General features: G+C 37.6%; 2 protein-coding genes across 2 annotated transcripts in view; both read right to left on the reverse strand.

Moving 5' to 3' along the window:
* The window catches only part of PXDNL (peroxidasin like), a 557,041-nt gene that overhangs the window by 76,263 nt on the left and 459,980 nt on the right, over positions 1 to 20,798 (reverse strand). The window contains exon 17 of the mRNA XM_069099924.1: positions 10,593 to 12,096. Coding sequence (XP_068956025.1) covers positions 10,593 to 12,096 — 1,504 coding nt within the window. The remainder of the gene's footprint in view (positions 1 to 10,592; positions 12,097 to 20,798) is intronic.
* The window catches only part of PCMTD1 (protein-L-isoaspartate (D-aspartate) O-methyltransferase domain containing 1), a 548,363-nt gene continuing 528,114 nt past the window's right edge, over positions 550 to 20,798 (reverse strand). The window contains exon 6 of the mRNA XM_069099929.1: positions 550 to 596. Within this exon, the coding sequence (XP_068956030.1) occupies positions 565 to 596 (32 nt within the window). The 3' untranslated portion in view covers positions 550 to 564. The remainder of the gene's footprint in view (positions 597 to 20,798) is intronic.

The following is a 20,798-nucleotide window of genomic DNA, read 5'->3' on the forward strand; positions in this document are numbered from 1 at the left end:
CCCCTGTGATCTGGTATAATGCTATATGACTAGGTATTATGAAGCACTATGATCTCTGAAAAATAAAAATAGCAAGTGGCACAAAAGGTAATGGTTACATACACAGTATTTAAATATAAAAGCTAACATTTTATCCATGATGACTCATGAAATAATATTAACAAAAACTGGCCTTTAGAAACACTTTAAGATATGCAAAGCACTTCACATTGTGAGATCTCCTTAGTGCCTCATAACAACTTTTTGAGGTGGGTTCTAAAGACATTCTTCCCATTTTCTAGGTGAGGAAACTGAGAATAAGAAGGGCTAAAGGAATCCCCTATGGTCACACAGCTGATCATACAGTAAGGATACATGGGAATACACATCTATAAATAAGAGATAGTCAGCCTAGGGGATATACTAGATCCCGAGAAATATTAGAATATGGAAAAAGTTCAGCAATTCACAAAGTAGACCCTCTATGGAAACTCAGGGATGGATACCAACAGATAAGAGTTACAAAGGATGAACAGGCATGTTTTGGTTGTAATTTGTATCACCGGGTCAGTCATGAAGCATTTATTAAGTGCTTACTATGTACCAGGTACATGGGGAATTCAAATATAAACAAAACAGAACAACAGTCACCACAAACAGTCCCTGCCCTCAAGGAGAAAGGAAGCTAAGGGGAGAAGTCTGGAAAGAGTCTGGAGACAACTGAAGACAGTTGTCCTGGGCCTCTTCTTTAAATATGGGTTCTGGAAGGAGCCATACCATCAGATGAAGAAGCTACAGGTTCTGAGGGTACTCCCAAAGTGTTAATTCCAGGTTTTGAATACTCACATTGATGAGATTATGGATCCACTAAAGTATGCCTAAGGGAACCTGGGCTGTCCATCTATTAGCTCTCATTCTCACTCCATGCCTGGCCCATCTCTTTGCCTTATCAATGTCTTTTTCATAACTTATTGAACAGTTCTAAATAAGGTTGATCTGACTGACTTTATTTTGAAACAGACCTATCACTTTTCTATGAAGCTAGAGAATACAGAGTCATTATGAATATACAATAAGCATTAAAGACACTAATGTTTTGGTGTTATGTAATAAACACCAGAAACTCAATCTCTAAGTAGGGAGAGTGATTTGCTACCAGGAACAAAAGCATTCAGCCATTTAAATCTTCTCTAAATATTCCAAAGAAGCAAGGTGGGGGGATTTAAAAGCAACATCCTCCTAACTTTCACACTCACGTACTATTCTGTTTGAGGAAGGAGAGCTCTGAGGATACTTTTCTTAGTTGGGGCTTTGATAAGGACTAGTGATTAGAGAAATGCAAATTAAAACAGCTCTGAGGTACCACCTCACACCTATCAGCTTGGTTAAAATGACCAAAAAAGGGGGGGAGGATAACCAATGTTGGAGGGGATGGGGAAAAAATTGGAATATTAATTCACTGTGAAATTGTGAACTGCTCCAGCCATTCTGGAAAACAATTTGGAATTATGGCTGAAGGGCTATAAAAATGTGTATACTCATTGATCCAGCAATACCAGTACTAGGTCTGTACCCCAAAGAGATGTTTTTTTTTAAAGGGAAAGGACCTATATTTACAAAAAAAAAATGTTTATAGCAGTTCGTTTTGTAGTAGCAAAGAATTGGACATTGTAAGGATGACCATCAATTGGGGAATGGCTGAACAAGTCATGGTATATGATTGAGATGAAATACTATTGTGCTTTATAAGAAATGGCAAGCAGGATGCTTTCAGAAAAAAAAAAAACCTGGGAAGACTGATATGAACTGATGCACAGTGACATAAGCAGAACCAGGGCAACATCATACAAAGTAACAGTAATGTTGTACAATGATCATCTGAGAATGACTTAGCTATTCTAAGCAATACAATGATCTAAAATAATTTCAAAGGACTTATGATAAAAAATGCAATCTACTTTCAGAGATAGATCTGGAGTCTGAATGCAGATCAAAGCATACTTTTTAAAAAACTTGATGATTGGTTTTCATTTTCTTTTGCAACATGAGTAATATGGAGATGTTTTGCATTACTGCATATATAGATATACTTTATATCAAATTGCTTGCCTTTTAGGGATGAAAGAGGGAAGGGAGAGGAAGGAACTCAAAATTTTAAAAAATGAATGTTAGAAATTTTTGTTTACATGTAAATGGGAAAAATATTTTTAAATCAACATCTCAAAAATATAAAATATAATAAAATAAAATAAGTAAGTCTGAAATAATTCTATACAACTGCTTTGAGTTAATTTGGGGGGAAAACATTAAAAGTTACCAGTAACGAGGTATACATATTGTAGGTGGGGAAAAGGCAACACAATATAACTCCAAAATGTTCTCTTTCTAGTGATTTTATGCATACTAGTCTATGAGTAATTAATCTCCATTCTGTTCATTATATGATGAGGAAAGGAAAAAAGGAGCAAAGGGAAACCCCAGGAGGATATGAGAGAACACATATTAAATCTATGAAAATAAAGTAATTGTTTTTTTAATTATCTTATTCAAATATATAGGTAAACATGATATTAACATATACATTGTATTTCATTAAAACCTCAAAGCAATACTTTTAGAGAATTTTGCCATGAGAATGAGATCATTTTACTCCTAGGAAGAGATCTGGAAGTAGTATTTAGGATCTGTTATTTAAAAAAAAATAGGAAAGGTAGAGATTTTTGGAACTTATAGCATCTTGTCAATGCCCAGGCTACCTTTTTTGAGGGACAAACTGACTTCTTTAAGTCTTCTCCTACCTGGTACTTCTTCCCTTTTCTGGAATCTTCTATGCCCAGAAACATCTTTCCTCATAGCCACTGAAGAGATGCCACTTCTCTCTATAAAATACCCAGCTTTTCTCATTTCTGAACTGCTCTAGGGCAGTGAATGACAAGATACCAAAGACATCCCAGAAACCGAGTGAGTAGAGCAACAGCAGCTTCCTATAATAAGATATATCTTATTATATCCTAGGATATATCTAGGATAAGGGATATCCTCGTAAAGAACCATCATGCCGTGATCTAAAGACACTGCTCCTTATTAAGGCGCTGACAACATTTGTAGCTGTGATGCTTTCTTGTCTTTCCCCATATGGTTATGGAGATACCGACTCTTGCAGGAATTTGGGTTGCAGTATTACTCCAGTGTTCCTTCCTCAGTTGTTCTTTCCTTCTACTGTGCTCCCTACTTGAAATGTCTCCATTTAAACCATATAACCTTCTTTTAAACAGATCACATAAAGTCCTATAGCTTTGCATTAAATGGTTTTCTAATTAAGTCCTCAAAACACTGCATCAGACTAGAACACATTTAAACACTAACTCAAAAAAGAATTCCAGAGCTCACAGATTATACAAAATTAAAATTTCTAGTACATATTTTATTAAGTTTTAGTTTAATATCTCTCTGGCCTCTACCACTTCCATTTTAAACTGACTATAAGATCATAATATTTTGGAAATAGGTCTTAAAGATCATCTAAATCAAGAGTACTTGACCTGGAGTCCAAGAATATTTTATATGTGTGTATGTGTATAAATATATGAATGTACATACAAACATATAGACACACAAGTACATGTGTCTATTTGCATATGTATGTGCATACATAAACACATGTGTGGGTATGCATGTGCTTGCATGTATGCTACATGCATACACACATCAGTATTTTAATATACAGTTGTCCCTTCCATATCACAGGGATTAGGGATGGAAAGTTTCTTGGCCCTCCCTTTGTACCAGAGAAGTCTGAATTATAATGGTATTAAAAGATAAAATATGTTGATATTATACAATAATAATAATACATACATTTTATGCATTTCTGGGTTTCTAAACTTTTTCGGTTGGCTGCTGGCCTTTGCATGTTGTCTATGGCTTCTGCAAAACTCAGAAAAAATTTCCATTTAATTTCCCATGCCAACCTGTGACATATCAAAATTGTGATGCAGAAAGTTAAGATTAGGAAGGAATAACTGTAGTTAGTTTCCTTACTAATTCTATGCATTTTATTTTATATATTTAAAAAAATGTTATTCTGGGAAGGGGTCCATGAGTTTGACTAGAGTACAAAAGGAGTCTGTATCACAAAAAATAAATAGGGTAAGAACCTCTAATGTAGATCAACACCCTTCTATTACTAATGAGGAAGTTAAGGCCTATGGTTAACTGATCTTTTTGAGGTCAAATAGCCATTTACTAAAAGGTCTGAGACTAGAACCCAGATCTTCTGACAATGTTTTCAGGACTATGTCTTACTAATAAAATCAAGTCAGTAATGGAGATGCAAAAACATATCTGTTTTTCCTTTTTAATTCCTACTTAGTTCAGAAATAAATTTTTATATTTACATAGGCTATACCTTTGTATGACATCCCAGGAATCCACTTCAAACAATATAAGGAAGCCATTCTTTCAGGCCTTGATACAGGAGAATCTGGGAAGCTAGACAGTTTCTCCATCCTGACCCTTACAATATTTTTCCCCTGTAAACTGTTTCATGCTAAGAATAAACATCTCTTCTCTCAGAGTGATGCAAAACATCAGGCTAAGCAGGAAAAAATGAACAAGTATTTTGGTTTCAAAAGCCTTCACTGCTGGGATGCAAAATGCATAAAAATCACAAATAGAAAAGCCCTGATGTTGGTATAGCAGTTATCAAGGATCTGTAGGTACCATCTAACTTGAAAGCAAGATTTACTCCAGCTAAGAGCCAATGGGGCTACCTGGAGGGGAGTGGGCTATACTTACAGCTCATCCAAGAAGACTGCCTTTTGTAACTCAAAAGTCTGAATGGAAATTACATAAGGAAGAATAGAACTTTAAAATGTTGAGGGTTCTTATATAACAAGGTATGTTCGTGGGGACTTTTTATGTTTTCAATGGCTTTGAATTTGTAATCAATTTAAAGGTATTTGCTGAATGAATGACTGAATAAACTTCCAAAGAAGATTGCCACAGATGTATTACAATGAGAATAATTTGTCTGCAAAGGCTCCAAAGTGGATTACATGCTAATCAGCCCCCAGACACTTAAATCTCAACTCAGAGTGGGCTTGGTTTTTCTTAAATGCATTGTACATTTCAGTAGTTTAACATTATACCTACTCTAAAGAAATGGGAAATATTTGGTGTAAAAGATTTAGGATCTCACACTGATTCTCTATGCTCAAAAATATCTGGGCATTCTCAGTTGGTAATTGTACACACTATATACATGATGATCCTTGGGGATCACCCTGTTTTTCTGCCATAAGTTACTAAACCACATTAAAATCACACCAGCCAATCCATCAGAAAGTATTGTTTAAGCTCCTAGTACATGCCATTCTTCATGCAAGGCACTAAGCATACATATATAGTCCCTGCCCTCAAGAAACTTACATTTTATCAAAAGATAAAGCATGTACACATATATGGATATATCAAATAGATATAAAACAAATGCAAGGTAATTTCAGGAAGTCATTAGAAGCTGGGAAAACAAAAAGTGGCTCAATGGGGAGATGGCTTTTCAGCTGAACTTTGAATGAAACTATATTTTCTTATTTGTCTTCATTGTATAACACAGGATCTCAAGCTGATTTCTCAAACCTCTCAAGTTGGGTCCCTAGAGGCTGGTACATCTCACCTCAGGGTTCTATGGGATTAGAGGGTCTTTCTAATGCATAACCAACAAATCCCCATTGAAGTGCTTCCCCCCATGATCATCAAGTGACATCAGTCTGACTTAATTAGCTTGTACAAAGAGGCATTTACTAAGGTAATATAGTTTATAGAGGGCAGGTAGGTGGTACAGTGGATAGAGCACTCAGCCTGGAATCAGGAAGAGTCCATCTTCATGAGTTCAAATCTGGTCTTACACAATTATTACCCATGTGACCCTGGGCAAGTCACTGAACCCTTTTTGTCTCAGTTTCCTCATCTGTAAAAAGAGCTGGAGAAGAAAATGGTGAACCACTCTAGAAACTTTGCCAAGAAAACGGCAAATGGGGTCATGAAGAATCAGACACAACTGAAATGACTGAATAACAACAAAATAGCTGGTAGAAACCTCTACCCCCGAAAGTCTGACATAATGTCTCACCAATACATAACAGAGTCCAGGGGAAAATGAGCTCAGTCTTACAGCACATATAGCAAAGGGGTAACACAGCTCCCCGAAGTTCTTTTGCTAGAGTTTTCAAAATATTCTTCCTAGGTGTGATATATTGCTTTTCTCCCTTGAATCTGCCTTTCCTCATTATACTAGTTTATCCTTGGATCCTGAAACACATACTAACATCAACTGCCACTGCCCACTGGAATATTGCTAGAATACTGATGAAAAAAAGTAAAAACCCTCCAGTCCTCCGAAGTACACAAGATCTTCCTCTGGTCAAGGGTGGCAGAAGAGACTGAGAACAAGACTAAGACCTACTCATAAGCAATTCCTTTTCACCTCTTGGTTGGAATGGTTCCCTCCTCATTCTCCACTTGCTCCAACCCCCGATTCCAAACTAGGTCACTAGGTTTATACAAGGCCCCCAGGGTGTGACTAAGTCCCTAAGGTAGTATCTAGACTTCCACTTGCTGAAATTATTTAGTTGAATTGTCCTTAGTTCTACTTAATTGAAATGTCCAGGCCTTGTTCATATACAGCTCCCACCTGACTTATTGATTTCATTGAGACGTGATAAAGGTAATAGGATCAAAAGGTAATTTAAACTCTTACCTTTAAAATCATGGGAGTTTCCTGATAAATCTATTATATATGGAGAATCTAAGAAAAGAAACTGTTTACTTTAAACTGAGTTTTGAAAATTATTTTGCTCTTTTAAAGGGTCAGTTTAGAAAGGGAAAAGATTGGGGCGGCTAGGTGGTGCAGTGAATAGAGCACCAGCCCTGGAGTTAGGAAGACCTGAGTTCAAATTTGGCCTCAGACACTTAATACTTAGCCATGTGACCTTGGGCAAGTCACTTAACCCCAATTGCCCTGCCTTCCCCCCTCCAAAAAAGCAAAATGAAAAAAGGGAAAAGAGGAAGTATTTTCTAAAGAATTAATTCAATCAGCAATTATTTATTGAGATCTTACTGTGTCTGATGCAATGAAAGAGATGTGAAGATAAACAAGTATATATCCTCAAGAAGCTTAAAATCTTGTAGGGGGTGATATGACTAGCAAACACATAATCATGGTAGAAAACAAGGGCTTAAGACAAGTAGAAAGGGCTTTATGATCAGATGAAAGGCGTCAAGGAAGGCCCCATAAACAAAGTAACATTTTGGGTTGGGCCCAAAGGGTAGAAAATCTGCAAGGAGAGATAAAAATAGCTACCATGTATCTAGAACTTTAAGATTAGTATGCACAGCACCTTGCATACTAATGTAGCTCAGCTGATCTTCACAAAGCCTCAAGAGGTAGCTACAGATATCATTATGCCCATTTTACATAGGAGAAAACCAGCTCAGTAAGGCTAAATCCACTTGCCTTTGGTTACAAATCTACTAAGAGTCAGAAGCAGGATTCAAACCTCTATTTTTCTGACAAAGCACAATTACCACTAAATCTTGCCATGGATGGAAGGAGGCATTCCAAGAACAGGGAGATGCATGAAAAAAAATCACTGAGGAGGAAAAGCTTAGCAAATATTCAGAGAATAGTTCAGGTTAACTAATACATAAAGTACATGATGAAGTATAATATAAATTACAGGGGAAGGTAGATTAGGGAGGACCTTGAATGCCAGGTTAAAGATTTTGGTTTTTATTTAGTGTTATATTGGGAGGTCATTGAAGGATTTAATTTTTGAGGAATAGAGCATTATAACTTTATTTGTGTATTAGGCAGATTAATCTTGTACATACGTGTAGGAGAGATTGAAAAGGGGAGAAAATGAAAGGAGAAGCCTGTTAGGAAGTTATTGTTTCATCCTTCTAACATAAGAATATATATATATGTATATATATACATATATATATATACATATATATATATATATATATAGGTAGAGGAGAAGTCAAACTGATCTTTCCAAATAGATAATTCATGTATCTGCTAAGGTTGTTTTTATGAACATTACTATTTTGCCTTTATAACTCAAAGAACTTTGAGTTCTTATTAGTGGTCCTGATTATCCTTAAAATGGGACTTGATGAACCAGTTCATTTAAAATGTTTATGGCAGAATTCGTGCCCTGCTAATCTTCTATCAGAGAGGTCATGAATGATTGTTATGGGGAGGGAGTAAAATATTCTTCCCTATGACACTCAAAATATGATATCTGATAGAAGATTACCAAGGTATCAATTTTGCTATGAATTTTAAAATGAATTATCCATGTTGGTTAAAAAATGTGCAGATGTAAAGTAATGTAGTGACAGCTACACATGTGTTTGTGAATACAGAAGATGCTCAGAGATCTACAGCTGGAAGGGAGCTCAGTGGTCATCTAGACCAACTTCCCAATTTCATGGGTAGCAAAATTGAGACCCAAGAAGATTAAGTGATTTGCCCAATTTCACACAGGTAGAAATCCCTAGAGATGGGATTTGCATTCACGTTCTTGACTTCCAAAGACATTACTTTTTCCATTTTATCATGAGTAGTTCAGTTTCTAAAGAATAGGACAGAAATTAGAGATGGGGTACCTGAAGCGTTGAGGCCACATGTGGCCACCTAGGTCTTTGAGTGCAGTCCTTTGACTAAATCCAAATTTCATAGAACAAATTCCCTTATAAAAGGATTTGTTCTATAAAACTTGGACTCAGTCTAAAGGTCACACCCAAGGACCTAGAAGGCCACATGTGGCCTTGAGGCCACAGGTTCCCCACTCCTGGATAATAGCTAGCATTTACTTATGGCTTTGAAGGTTGCAAAATGTATTACAAATATTATCTCATTTGATCTTCACAACAACCCTATCAGGTAGCTTCTGTTATTATCACCCTATTTTCCAGATGAGGAAACTGAGGGAGACAGAGGTTAAGAGACTCATATGTGGTCACACAACTAATAAATGTCTGGGTGATTCCAGATGCAGTGCTCTAACCACTGTATAACTCAGCTGCCTCCAAGTTTAGAGCTACAAGGAAGCTTAGACTACATCAAGTTCAACTGCCTCATTTTACTGATGAGGAAACTGAGAAACAGAGAGATTAGGTGGTTTCCCAAGATCATCCCTAGTAAGCATCTGTAACAGTAATGTAATTTTGAATTTGAAGATCCCTTTGTGTTGGCAAAAGTAGCAGGTACTTAACACTTAGTAACTGATCAAGCCTCTGACTGGGGGAACAAAAGGTATGAACTCCTGCCGCTTGTTACTGACATAACAGGAAGTTGGCTGAAGGAAGTGAGGTAGGTAATACTGTGTATATAAGAAAAGCCCCAGAGAGGCACAGTCAGAATTTCCTTGAGATCCAGATCTGGTGGCAGGACAGCTACAGAAGGATGGAGAACTGAGTCCTGATAACTTGTGGTAGTGATGGAGCTCCTTCTGAGCAGGATCCCAGGAGCCCAGAGCCCAGAGCCAGGAGGCCAGGAGCCAGAAGCCCCGGAGCCCAGAATCCAGAGCTAGGAGCTCTGGAGCCCAGGAGCCAGGAGCCCAGGTGATTGAAGCATGACCAGGATGCTCAGGCTTTGTTTGTTTGTGGCTTGGTTGAGCCTTGAATTCCCTGGAGCAGAAATGGTGAAGGAGCTGACCATAGGCCAGACCCTGTGAACTTCAGTGTGGAGCAGGACCTCCCCAGAGAGCTGGTCAAGGAACTGGGAGCTCTCTGCCATTGAACCCAGGTGACAGTCTGGTGAATCTAGGTAGAGTCTGGGACCATGGAAAGGGATCCAGGGAATCTGAGAATAGGTCCCAAGTCAAGATGAAGAAAAGATCTCTCCTTGGGTGCTGAGTAATTATGAAATTATAGTTTACTAGTGACCTAAGGGGTGGAGGGTTTTGTTTATGATACTTAGTAAGACTTTACTGAATAAGTGACTAATTGTACTTTGGGTACTGTGACTATTGTTACTGATTAGTGACTGATTGAGTTAACTTAAGAGTGACTATTTTATTTTAAGACTATGTTGTGAATATTATATTGTGATTTTCTGTGATAAGTTGAAATATGGTCAATGTTGTATTTTGAATTATGCTGTACCTTGATTTTCCATGGATGTTTTGCTTTTGTTATGGAATAAACAGAGTGATCACTGTACTGAGTAATCAGAACCTTAAAAAATAAATCTGTTCACAGTAGCAGTTCTTCTGGAAAGCTTCTGTGCATGGCATTACATTAACTGAGAAACAGAGAGATTAGATGAGTTCCCAAGATCATCCCTAGTAAGCATTCGAAGTAGAATTTGAAAGCAGACCTTGCTGACTCCAGTACAGTACCTTATCTAATCCAAAATGCTTCCTGACATATATCTTTCATGAAGAAGAAAATCCTCTTCCACCACCAATCCCCAGCAGACTAAATTTTTAACAAAATTAGGACAGTGAATGACATCTCCAAGAAACAGATTTCTATATATGGAATATATCCTTCAGTCATCAAGTAACATCAAAGTTCAAGCAGTAGATACATATACTTACTTTTTCAGTTTCTCTCGAATGTTTGGATCTTTAATTTCATTACGGAGATCCTCAAAGTTCCCAACAGAAGTTAAGTTACAGAAAACCCTGAAGTCAGTATATGGTGGGATTCCATGGTCACGCCCCCTTTGGATGTTGGTGGCAGCTAAATCCAAAGCCACAGAATGCGCCATAGAAAACAGCTTCTCGGTTAGTTCCAGATTGAGAAGCTGAGAAGGCACCCGTAATTTTCCAGCAACACCAAAGAGCCCACGGAGGAGTGGATCAATGCCACCCTCCTGAACTATCCTGAAGGGTGAGAAGAAGGCCTTGTGGAGAGGAAGATGACCTTCAGGAATTTCACCAAAGGTGTCATTCAAGCGATAAAGAATAGGATTGATCAACGTGTGGCCAAATCTGAATGCTGCAGTAGCAAAAGAATTAATAATTCCTGAATTCACATTGGGGTTGTACCCTTTGTAATTACCTAGCATTTTCATACCATGATCCCCAAGAATCTTGGGCAGCCAGTGACTGTATGTGATATGTTGCATCTGTGCACCAACAATTTTCCTGGCTTCATTATAAATCGTATCTCCATCCCAGTGTGGGTTCAGTGTAAACAATTCTGTGGCTATCCGATTATGTTCTCGGAACCACAAAGTATGCATGGCTGTCAAAGCAAGCTGCTCATTGGCTCTGTGGTCCCCAGCAAGGAAACATGGGATGAGACTTTCATTTTCATCTCGTGTACATTCAGTTGGTGGGCCTGTGGAAAATGGCAGTAAGTGCTTTTCAGAAGCAGGGATAGGCAGCCCTTTCTTAAGCAGACCTCTCTGACCTGTATGATCCCTAAGCTCTTCTGATTCTCGGTCAGAACTTCCATAAACATTAGAAGCATCAATGTAGGCTGTTAATTGGTTAATTTGTTCTCTTGCATAGACTGAGCTCATCATCAAGGAAGTCATACCACTGCCACAAACAGGGCTGGAGCGGACAAAGAACATACATCGTGAATTTGCCACCCGAGCATCATTCTGAGGGACGAGGATGGGGAAACAGGGAGGGTCATTAGTACATACAGAGCTACATGACTGACCATCAGAAAAACGAGACATACTCAGTGCAGGCACTGTTTGGTCTAAGTCATGGTCTAAAAATTGGCCCCATTGCATCAACATGTGAGTGTATCGATCATCAGGGGTAATGGTTGCTGTCCCAACCATTTTTGTGGAGACAATCCTGGGTAGTGGTAGGGGATACTTATTGGAAAACAAGTTTGGGCTGACACCCCGGGGCAAATTGAAGCCATTTTCATATACAGGTTTTAGGATACGTTCAAAAGCAGTCATAGAAGCCCCCCACATTGGGTTCTGTAAATTGTTACATGTGCCATCATGGGTTCTATACTTTTGATGGAAACAAATATCAGAGCAATTTGGAGAGCGTCTGTGGGCTGTACATCCAGAGAGGTTGGCAATGAGGCTGAGGTAGTGTGGAGACACCAAGTCATTGTAACGAAATTCTGAAATATAGAACAATGGAAAAATATTAAAATAGCTCAAAAAAAACCCAATGTGAAAGATAATATATCAAATGTATAACAGCGTGGGGATATTGAGAACATATAGTCCAGTATGCATTGACTGAAGATTCTACACAGAACCAACCCATGATGGCTGTAGTTAATTTTTTTTAATAATTAACTCATTTATTTATTTATTTTGAGAGGCAATTGGGATTAAGTGACTTGCCCAGGGTCACATAACTAGTGTCATGTGTCTGAGTCCAGATTTGAACCCAATACTTCTGACTCTAGGGCTGGTGCCCAATCCACTGTGCCACCTAGCTGCCCCAGCTGTGATTATTTTTAAATGAGCAAAGGGAAAACAAAAACCGTAATTAAAGAAGGATGTGTGTGTTTTTGTCCGTGTATTTATTAAAAGGAACATACTTATCCTCTGCACCTTAGAAAGAATGCCTTTAATAATTGTCTTATATTTGCTAACAGTCTCACTTTCTGACTTCTAAGAAAACATTTCAATGAAACTTCTAAGAGTAAAATCAGAGGATATTTCAGATTTTCACAAAGGCAACAAAATAATACAAAGGAATTTAAACAGCTAAATAATATAGGTTAGAAATTAAAATGACACACTCAAAAATTATAAGTTAATTCATATAGGAAAACAATTTAAAACTCATATATACAAAAGTTTGTAGGTGTAAAAAATAGAATTATTAAATAATAAAGTAATGAAAATACATACACACCTATGTATATATGAATAACCCATTTATTAGTGAGTAGATAAGTAGAATTCATCGTGTCTTCAACATTCATTTCATGAGCTATTTCTTTTAAGAGGCTTTTCCTGATTACCCCAATTGTTTGAATCCCTCCAAAATAGCTTCACTTATTTTGTATATAGCCTATATTTTCATATCTCTGTATCTTCTGCCCTTAAGGTTAAAGGTTGCTTCATTTTTTGTTTCTGAATTACTGGTGCCTAGCAAGTCCCTGACATTTAGTAAGAACTTCAGAAATACTTGTTGATTTATTTGATTTATTAATTCATTGATATCCATAGAAATGATGAAAACACAATTTGAAAAATATATTCATGTTTATATCCATATATGCATAAACACATATCCTTCAAGGAAACTAGCAAAATAACAAGAAGCTCTAGGGTATAATGCCAAAGAAAAGATCTATTGAACATTACCTAAATAAGTAAAACTTGGAAGATGAATGTCTGGGGCTAGGGGTAGATGGGTGTTACAGTGGACAGAGTGCCAGGTGTGGAGTCATCTTCCTAGATTTAACTCGGACTTCAGACACTTACTAGTTGTGTGACGTTGGGCAAGTCATTTGACCCTTTTGCCTCAGTTTCTTCATCTACAAAACGAGTCAGAGAAGGAAATGGCAAACCACTCCAGTATCTTTGCCAAGAACACCACAAATTGGGTCATGAAGAGTCAGGTATGACTAAAAGACAACTGAACAAGTATCTGGGGCTATAAAACACCAAGCAAAAACTAGGAGCTAAGGATATAGATAAAAGAGAGGATATTCCTTTCAAACAAAAATTTAACTCATTGGTAAACACAAAGTTAACCAGTTAACACATAACAAAAACTTTATATTTTTTTATAAATCCATATTGTTGTTTGTCCTTAGTTTTCAAAGAGGACCAATGACATCACCTGTAATGTCTTGACTCTCATGTGTATTGGATTTAAGTGACACAGAATTGCACAAAATCATCTGCCTCACTCTCTTCCAGAGTCATAGAAGTACAGTGGAAGGACAAAAGTCAAGATGCCTGGCAATGGCCCATGATGCAGTGGATGACCTTGGTGTCTTAACAAGCTCTAAGTGTTCCACAACACCTGCTTCAGTCCTCTTCATGACTACTGGAACAAATCATTCTCATCTGCCCATTCTTCTGGGGGAAGTCTTTACATGCTTGGGGTAGACATCTCCTTAACCTTCCAACTGATTTGTTGGTTGCCTTCAACTTGGTTTAGCCAGTGTGCCAAGCTGGGTTTAGCAGGGTGTGGCCTCTGTGCATGGTACAGCCTCTTGGAGCCACAGGTGAGAGTTGGGATATAGGGAGCATTCAGGGAGACCAGCAGCTCCGGTGTGAGGGCTTGCCAAGTCCTCTTCAGGGACGTTTTTCCACCTTGGGTGCCTACTTCTCATCCAGTTCTCACCTGTGGCTACAATAAATTAATGTATCATCAAAATGAATGCTTACTCCAGTGGTGGAGAACCATGCTTCCCATTTCCATGTAAATATACATATATTCTAATATATACATATGTACATGTATGTAAATAGGGAAGAATCACACAAGACAAGAAGATATTAATTTCTCCCACTGGAGTGAGTATATACACACACATATATGAATTGTGTATACACATACATATGCATATATGTACACATACATTTTATACATTTGTGCATGTGTATAGATATGAAATCCTTCAATGGACTCTAGGTGCTAGGGACTTCCATTCAATCTCTTGTCATTGGCTACCTTTCATTTTCACTCTATCACTGCCTCACCTTTCTCCATCATACATCTCCCTCATGATTTCCTTTATGCCACCACTCTTAAACAATCTGTCATCAGTAATATGCACAGTCTATTCCCTACCTTCCCACCATACTTCATTTATGTTCTGGGTGACCCAAAATTTCTAATCTTTTCAAAGCCGTGGTATTCAATGACTCATAATCACATCGAATCAAAGGAAGAACGCTGACACTGTTAAGAAGGATTTTTGTTTTAGGGAGAAGTGCCAGATCATTAGGAGCACAGCACAATTTCTCCATGGCAATCCAGGCTGTTTTCCTGTGGAAGCCTGAGCTGAACTCATGAAGGGTCAGTTTTTTGTCTCGCTTTTGTTCTTGTGTCCTAGCACCTACAACATGGGAGATGTTTAGTAAAAACTTATTGATTGTTCTAGGTACTGAGAGGCCTGTTCTGCAGGTTTCCCACTCAACTTCATATCACAAACTAAATAATCTGCATGACAGGCATTCTTCAGCTATGGCTTTCCTGAGGGGATGGTGAAGCTGAACTTGTCAGGAAAGTGGATTAGTGTGTATCACAATCTTCTGAGGGCAAATTGTAGCCACAAGGATTTTATATCCAAGGAAATTTTAGGATACATATAAAGTATGTGTAATTATTTTAGGATACATGTAAAGTACATGTAATCATGCTAGAAAGATATGTGTAAAACCTACATGTGTGTACACACATATGTTTGTGCTTACACATATATTATGTATGTGTATACAAACATACAAACATCTATAGAAGTATAATATAATGGAAAGAGTTCAGTAAGCTAAGTGAGCAAGGTGAAAGAACAAACATTTATTAGTTTTTTAATAGTTTCTATAATTACTATCCACCAGGCACTCTGTTAAGAACTTTATAAACATCAGCTCATTTGATCCTCACAACAACTCTGGGAGGTGGATGCTATTATTATATCCATTTTACAGTGGAGAAGACTTAAACAAACAGAGGTTAAGTGACCTGCCCAGGGTCATGTAGCTGAGATGTATTTGAGGCTGAATTTGAATTCAGGTCTTCCTGACTCCAGGTCCAGTGCTCTATCTACTGAACCACCCAGCTGCCTCCATTGAATGAGGAGACAGGTTTGAATATAGCTCTGTGATGGTCGACAAATCATTTAAGTTCTCTGAGTCTATCTAATTGAGATAATGAGACTGGCCCCAGATGTATCTTCCAAATAAGAACTCTGACATTGCAGTCAAGCTCTTGAGTACATTTCATTAAGCCAAGGAGAGGGAAGGTTGTGATAATTTATAGGAGAATCATACAATTGATGTGCATGGATTCATATCCACTGACAACAGAATTCATCATTAAAAAGAAAAGGTTGGGTTTGAATTCAATTCAACAGATATTTACTGATACCATACTCTGGGCAAGGCTCAAGGTTAGTGTCTAGGTATAAAAAAGATAGAAAAAAATAGACCTTATCTTCACAGAACTGAAATTCTATTGGCTGCTTCAACATATGAACCAAGAAGCAAGGATAAGGTAATATCAAGAAGGAAAAGCAGGAATAAGTGGGTATATCAGGAAATGCTATGCTTAGGAGATGTTACATGAGCCAAGCCTTGAAGAAGGCTAGAGTTTCTATTGTACAAAGATGAGGAGAAAGAGCATTTTGGATATAATGAGTAACCTGTGCAAAGGCACAGAGATGGAAGGTAACATGCCAATTAGGTCAGTTAGTTATAACAGAGGTTGCAAGAAGGGTAGGGAATAGTAATATGAAATGTCTTATAAAACACATGGGAATCAGGTTGTGGGAGACTTTGAATGCCTAGTTAACCAGTCTGCATTTAATCCAATGCAATGGTTCTCAAATTTTTTGGACTCAAGACTCCCTTTATATTCTTAAAAATGATTGAAGACTCCCCCAAAAGCTTTTATTTATGAGGATTGCATCAATTGATATTCAAAATATTAGAAATGAAAGGTTCTTAGTATTATTGTGAAAATCTGACTTCAAAGACATAGCCTCTCCCTGTCAACCTCCTTGTCACAGTCTTGTTTCTGGAGTACACTTTGAGAACATCTTCCCTAGAGACAATGAAAATCAGCCAAATATTTTTGAAAAGGGAAGGGGCATTTTCAGAGCTATCCTTTAGGAATACTAACTTGAGAGTAGTGGGGAGGATTGCTGAGAGAAGGGAAAGACTTGAAACTGGGAAACCTAATAGCAGGGTATTACAATGGTCCAGGATAGAGAAAATGAGGGTCAGAGTTATCCTACGGGTATGTGAACAGAAAGATTCAACAATGCTTTCTGCTGAAAATTGTTGAGATTTGACAACTGATGGGACAGGGGGGTAGGGAGGGAAAAGGGAAAAATTTAAGGATGACAGTCTATTTGAGTACTTGGGAGACCAGAAAGATAGCAATACCGTCTACAGAAACTGGGAATTTTGTAGAATGGGTGGTTTGTGGAGGACATATAATGAGTTTCATAAGAAAAGGAATAATGAAATCATTCTATTTAGTCAACATTAATTTAAGGCTGTATATGTACCAGGCTCTGGGCTAAGCCTTGGGGAAGCAAAAGCAGTTCCTGTCCTTAAAGAACATACATTGTACAGGGGAGACAACATGTTAAGAATAACTAAGTACATGCAGAATATAGAGAGAGGAGATAAAAGGACCCTGAGGAAAAGGGACTAGAACCTGGGGTGAAAGGGGGAGTGCTCTGGCAGAAGGTGAGATCTGAAGGAAACCAGAGAAACTAAGAGGTGGGACAAAACAAAAGAAAACATTCCTGGCAGGACAGCCTGGACAAGCAAAGCCATGCTTTGGTGAAAGCAAAAGCATTCTCTGAAATGTCGGTCAGTCAATAAACATTTCTAAAGTATCTACTATGTTCCAGGCATTGTGCTAAGCCCCAGAGATACAAAGCAAGTCAAATGACAGGCCCTGCTCTTGAACTCACAGCTTAATGAGGGAGACAACAAGGCGAACAACTATGTACAAAAAGGCTATGTATAGGTTATGTAGGAAATAATAACACAGGAAAGATACTAGAATTAAGATGGATTGTAAAAGGATTACTGGAGGAGATGAGATTTTTAGCTAGAATTTGAAGGAAGTCAGAGAGACCAAAAGGCAGAAATGAGGAGGAAGCTATTCCAGGCATGGGGTCAACCAAAGAGACCAGGTGTCCTTGGATCAAAGGGTATGGAATGGAGGAAGGATATAAGGTATAAAAAGACTGGAGGGGTGTGGCAACACTGGGTTATAAAGGACTTTTTATGTTAAACAGAGAATTTCATATTTGATACTAGAGGTGATATGGAGCAACTGCATTTTACTGAGTAGCAGAATGACATGGTCCAACCTATATTTTGAGAGAGTCACTTTGGAGATTTAATGGAAGATGGGGCAGATGAGTGGAAGATGGATTACACTGGAGAAAGACTTTGCAATGACCTAGGAAGCTATTCCAGTAGATGAGAGAATTGAAGGGCTCAGTTAGAGAGGTGGCTATGTGAGTAAAGAGAAGGGGGCATATATATCAGGGATATTATAAAGGTAGAAACAATGGCATTTGGCAATGGACTAGATATGTGGGTAAGCTAGAGTGAAGAATTAAGAATGACACTAGATACAGGACTGAGTTATGGTCAGGATGGTGGTGCCTTTGACAGTATAACATAGTGGAAAAGTTTCCCAAGAGATATGGAATAGAATTATCATCATTAATGACATTAATATGGTTTGAGAAATGGAAATAATACATTCAGATTATATGTTTTCATATTTATTGATATAGAATATGACTATTGGTATCTATCCACTTCTCAATTTCCTTAAAATAAGCACAAAACACTCCCAAATATTTTATTCCTCTCCAAAGAACTTAAGGATCTACTATAAAGACAGATGATAATGAATTCACATGCAACAAATAAATCATAAAAAGTTAAATACTATTTGAGTAGTTTACTATTGGATGATAATCTAATAAGCTTCATGTGTTCCATTGTAATTAATAAACAACTGCATCTCCTCTCACATTGGAATAAAGACAGTCTTCATGGTGATTCAGGCTGTTTCTATTACATGATCACTCCTGGAGACTGGAGCTGAAAATATTTTTCTATATTTCTGAATCAGTGAACATTCACAAAGATGGAAATATACACTTTGAATGTAGTACTGCAGAACCAATAAATGCCATATTTTGGGGAGGAATGGAGTGAGTACTCAAAGTAAACAATTCGCTTATAGTTAGGATTCAAAACTATAAGGTTGCTCCTTTCCAGAGTTGTTGGGATATCAAAATCAGGGAAAGAACAGATAACTGAATAATAAGCAAGCTTAGGAACTAGTAGAAAAGGTGTTAGCTATTTTTTAAAAGAAGCCACTCTCAGTCTTCTTTAATCTTTGTGCCTTCCTTTGGAGACTACCTTCAATTTTTACTGTGACATATCCTGTTTTCACAAAGATTAACAATAACAACAATAATGATAATAGGCAGCATTTATATAATGCTTTAAAGTGTGAAATATGCTGCACATTTTCCCATTTTATCTTTACAACAAACCTTTGAGGTAGATGTCATTATTATTCTCATTTCACAGATGAGGAGATGGAGGCTGAGAGAGGTTATGTGACTTGCCCAGTGTCACACAGTTAGTGTCCGAGGAGGAGTTTGAACTCAGACTACAAAGCCAGATTGTGCCACCTCCCTGTTGTTTGTAGGTTATTTGATTGTGAGCTCCTTGAGAGCAGGAGCTGTATCATTGCATTTCTTTGTACCCCAAGTGCTTAGTATAATGCCTGACATAGAGTAGTGGCTTAATAAATGATAGTGATTACTTGATTGGATAAATGTCAGCAAAGGTCAGAATATAGATTTCTATATATAGAATAAAGAATACAGGTATTTAAACAAGTCTTACTCCAAAGTATCATCATGGTGCTGAGATGGCCCTCTGTTTTTGAAAGATACACAGCAAATGGCAACCTCTGGCAGGTCTCATCAAGATGGACAGGCTTTGAGTTTCTGTAACACTGTAAGCTTGTCATTTAATGGCCAAGTTAGCTAAATTCGGAGACATTCATTCAACAAGGTAGGCCACTGGAGAAGGACTATGACTTATTATTGTTGTTGTTTTTAATCACAGCAGTTCAAGAAGACTGTGTACCAAGGTACAGAGTGAATTGAATCTAGGGAATGCCTGTATGATACCAAGAAATCAGGACAGGACTAGATAGAAAGGTTAATTATTATGTCTTTCAGTCTTCAATTTCTCTGGCATCTTTTATGAAGAGGTTAATAATTATCATCAGGACTCAGGTATAGAGTCAAGGTTAAGGATCAAGTTAGGAAAACCAAAGACTTATACTTGGTCCCACAAGGAGGCAATGAGTATGAAGCCAAGGGACAAGTTGAAACCTCATATAATTATTATGCTTTATTAATTATATTCATAATATATGTCAAAACCTCAATTACTCCAATCCCTTTGTTCATGTGCCCTTCAAAACTAAGTCTCAAAGATTTCTATCCACACTAATTATAAAGCACATGAAGTTAGGGATTTTTATATTTAATTTATTTCCAGCTGGTCATAATGCAGAATTCCATGTTCAAACACCTAAATTACTTTTCATAATGATCATCTCATATTTCAAAATTATGTCATACCAGGCTTCAAGTCCATGCATCTATCCCAGGTATTTGGGGATATCTTGCCATCTGCCCTGAGGCCATTATGTATACTCATCCCCATGGAGCTCCCCAATTGCTAGAGTCCATTCCATTTCTAAATCACATGATCCTTATTTTCTCTGCAACCAAGCTTCTTCAAGTCTTTACAAAGTTCACAGTTCAATAAAGGTGGGTATTCTTTCCACCAAACCACACTAAAAACCCTCCATACCTTGGTAGATTGTTTTATGGCTTGCCATATTCATCACTTATCACTTGACTTTATGGTGAGGAGCTTTGCCAAACTTAAGACAAGCTACACAGTATCTATCACTAGGCCTGACTGTACTCAAAAAAAAAGTTTTTTTCCAGCTGAACGCATTCTGATGGCACAGCCTTCAAGAATTCAAGGTCATCTCCATGTTAGGATAAGGCCTCAAAGAGATCTTAAATGGAGGTTGCTGTAATCACCATTT

Source organism: Petaurus breviceps, unplaced genomic scaffold, assembly GCF_028583685.1.
Source record: "Petaurus breviceps papuanus isolate PSGF00001 unplaced genomic scaffold, PetGlider_PUasm1.0 38, whole genome shotgun sequence".
NCBI lineage: Eukaryota > Metazoa > Chordata > Mammalia > Diprotodontia > Petauridae > Petaurus > Petaurus breviceps.